The following is a 2,962-nucleotide window of genomic DNA, read 5'->3' as shown; positions in this document are numbered from 1 at the left end:
TATAGTTTTATCGCATGTACAAAAAAATCACGTGTATTACGTCTTCGTTGAAAGGCTGCCCTCAACCTGCAGCATCGCCGAGGACCTGACCAGCCGAAGAAAGCGTTCATCGTGCACTTTTTTCGACTTTATTTTCCGCTCTCTGAATCTGCCATTGGTGGAGGTAATTACAAGAGGCAAAGTAGAGGCATTGAAAAACATGGCTGAGGCACTGCGATAACGAGCTATTACCCCACTTCGTTGCTCTTGGAGATAATAACTACACAGGCCTAGGCAACACGATATTCTCACAGATGGAACTTTTTTAAGACGCACAACAAGGTTAACAAATAATCAAAAGGAGATACACACAGCCGAGTCATTTGAAGATGCACAAGTTAGGTCTACGACATGTACATTTAAGGTATAGATAGGTACTTATAATCAAGGTGATGAGAAGTGTTTAACCCTTCAGAGCATTACGAGATTCTCATGGAGTTACGTTATTCCGAGATGCACAGTTTAGACATGAAAATAGCAGGTATCACGCTTTTGATTATGTGGAGCACAGATAGAATAATACGACATGCACATGCTTGCGGTTTTCTGGGATGCACAGGTTACGTATTAAGAAACCACGCTTGAAATATTAACAGTAAAAAATTATCACACAGCCCTTGATAAAATAATGACGTTACAAACTGTGGTTTCATGAAATAAAAGTATATGGAAACCTTCGTAACAAGAAAATTACTAAATACGTACAACAAAGAATTCATGAGTCAAGTATATAATGGTTTTGGTGATCTCTTGGGAAAACTTTCGTAATATGCCAATAAAATGATAAGAAAATGTCATCATAGGCCTGAGGGATGACTGAACCAGACCCTGATCGGCGTGAGCGTCTATCAATCTCTCTCTCTCTCTCTCTCTCTCTCTCTCTCTCTCTCTCTCTCATTTACGATTTTACGTTATATATAATATCTTTTGCTTGGCTGTGCAGGACGCGAGAGTGAGACCTGCGTGAGTCTTCAATGGTGGCGGAAGGGTGATTGGTGCGGCACCATCGCATGAGCCACGTTGCCAAGTGAAATGGAAGGTTTACAGAGTAGTTGTCTTTTCCTCGATTTCCAAGCCATTCATAACACCATGCAGTCGTATTATGAATATATATATATATATATATATATATATATATATATATATATATATATATATATATATATATATATATATATTTTTTTTTTTTTTTCCATAAATAGATAACGTACAGACTAACAGTGAGACAGATCGCCATGCGCAGGTCATCGCTAGATGTGTAAACAATGGGAAGTTTCCCGGGCCAAGCCACAGGGCTCAAGTTAGTCGAAAGACTATATGATCCAGACCGTCAAAACAACAGGACTTGTAAGGAAGCAAAACATATGATGAATAAATAACTAAATCAATCACTCATTATAACTGCTTCAGAGCCTCAGAAACAGCAACTGAGGCTGAGGTCTTGCTTCGGTGTCCCTGGCGGCGGGCGAGGGAAACAACGTGCACGAAGGACCGGACAAGCTGAAGTCATTAGGTTGAGGTGAAGGAGCTCCTCCAACACAAGGGTCAACACTCTCGCTGCTGCCTTACAGGCCTTCACCTGCGACGGTCTTTCTATCGCTCCCTCCATCGCCACTGTTTCTGCCCTGCAATCATGGTGAAGAGGTTCATTATTGATGTCGATACTGACGGGGATCACGATCTGGAGGACGCTGGCTACGTCGCCACGGTGACGCGGGCACAGGTCTCTTCCGAGGCGCTGGGAGACCTTATGTCAGTCTTGGACGGTTCCACCAGGGAGGTCTATGAGGAGAATATCGCGGAACAATTCACAATTATCTATGTCTATATGGGCTTCGTGTCTCTGCTTTTTTTCATCGCTGGTTTGTCCATGGGCATCGTAATGTTTTTAAAAAGTAAGTGTGCATAGTTCATCTTTGTAAGGTATCTGATAAAAGTGAAAGTGGTCATACTGGATCTATCATGAGATATCCTAAAACGTCAATCCATATTTTTCAGGCAGTTCCAGATCTCAAATGGAGGATTACCTTAGGCGGTGCTGCCCCTGGGGGTTCCGCGGCAGGGTTTCAGATCCTGTCAGCGACAGCGTTCCAGATCCTGTCAGCGGCAGCGTTCCAGATCCTATCCTTATGAGCGTCTACGACCATCAGGGCGAAGAATCTGTCAAGGATGGCGAAGGAAGCAGCGGGTCAGCAGATGACGAGGAGAGCAAAACCAGCGACGCGGTGAAATCTAATGAGAGAGATGAAGCCTCGGCCTCAGGAAGAGAGGGGGAGAACGCTGAGGCGAAAGATGATAGAAAAACTAAGGGAGAGAAAGAAGGAGATGGTAAAAGTTCAAGTTCAAGTTCAAGTTCGAGTGAAGGTGAAGACGAGGAAGGTTCTGTGCGTCACCGTAAGAAGGTGGCCGCCGACGGGACGGACGAAGGAGAAGGGGCGCCGGTAACTGAAGATAAAGGTGAAGATGAACAACCCAAGTAATATAGCTATGGTCCTCGGCGGCGCGTGGAGGAGGCACGCGGAGTTGCAGATCCATAAAATTGTATAGTGTTCTAAATTCAAATTAAAGTTTATTAAATGTTTCTAATGTTGCTAAAAGTTTTGTTGACCTTTTCGGTACATAATTTTATAGGTAAACTTTGTAATGGTTGTTGCGGTTTGAGGAATGGTATACTCTCGTTTCCTCGTCTCCATGGCTGGCATTCGACCAGTGGGGTGTGCTCGGGTCTTCCACAACAGGATAATTCGTTTGAACACTGGCTGTATCGTATCTCGGGTACTCTTCGTCTTTATACTTATTAGATGGGAAGGACAAACACGAGCACTTGATTCAAACAATTAGGTAAAGTAATATATCCACGGCGGTAATGAAAAGTAATGACTACCAGTTCCGTAGTGCGACTAACCGCGTTAAATCATCTATC

General features: G+C 43.5%; 1 protein-coding gene across 1 annotated transcript; it reads left to right on the top strand.

Annotated features, from left to right (window-relative positions):
- The first annotated feature begins 1,555 nt into the window (after positions 1–1,555).
- On the top strand, positions 1,556–2,636 carry LOC126998272 (serrate RNA effector molecule homolog). Its single transcript, XM_050859742.1, has 2 exons — positions 1,556–1,934; positions 2,038–2,636. The coding sequence occupies exons 1-2, from the start codon at positions 1,673–1,675 to the stop codon at positions 2,517–2,519; spliced, it is 744 nt and encodes a 247-aa protein (XP_050715699.1). The 5' UTR covers positions 1,556–1,672; the 3' UTR covers positions 2,520–2,636.
- The last annotated feature ends 326 nt before the right edge of the window (positions 2,637–2,962 follow it).

Source organism: Eriocheir sinensis, chromosome 13 (genome assembly GCF_024679095.1).
Source record: "Eriocheir sinensis breed Jianghai 21 chromosome 13, ASM2467909v1, whole genome shotgun sequence".
NCBI classification, from domain to species: Eukaryota; Metazoa; Arthropoda; class Malacostraca; order Decapoda; family Varunidae; genus Eriocheir; species Eriocheir sinensis.
Note: the sequence above shows the minus strand (reverse complement) of the source record. Positions and strands in the feature narration are given on the sequence as shown.

Excerpts from the sequence above, each read along its gene's own strand:
- LOC126998272 (XM_050859742.1), top strand. The coding sequence starts at position 1,673 with ATGGTGAAGAGGTTCATTATTGATGTCGATACTGACGGGGATCACGAT. Across the intron at positions 1,935-2,037 it reads CATCGTAATGTTTTTAAAAA|GCAGTTCCAGATCTCAAATG; the intron begins GTAAGTGTGCAT and ends CATATTTTTCAG.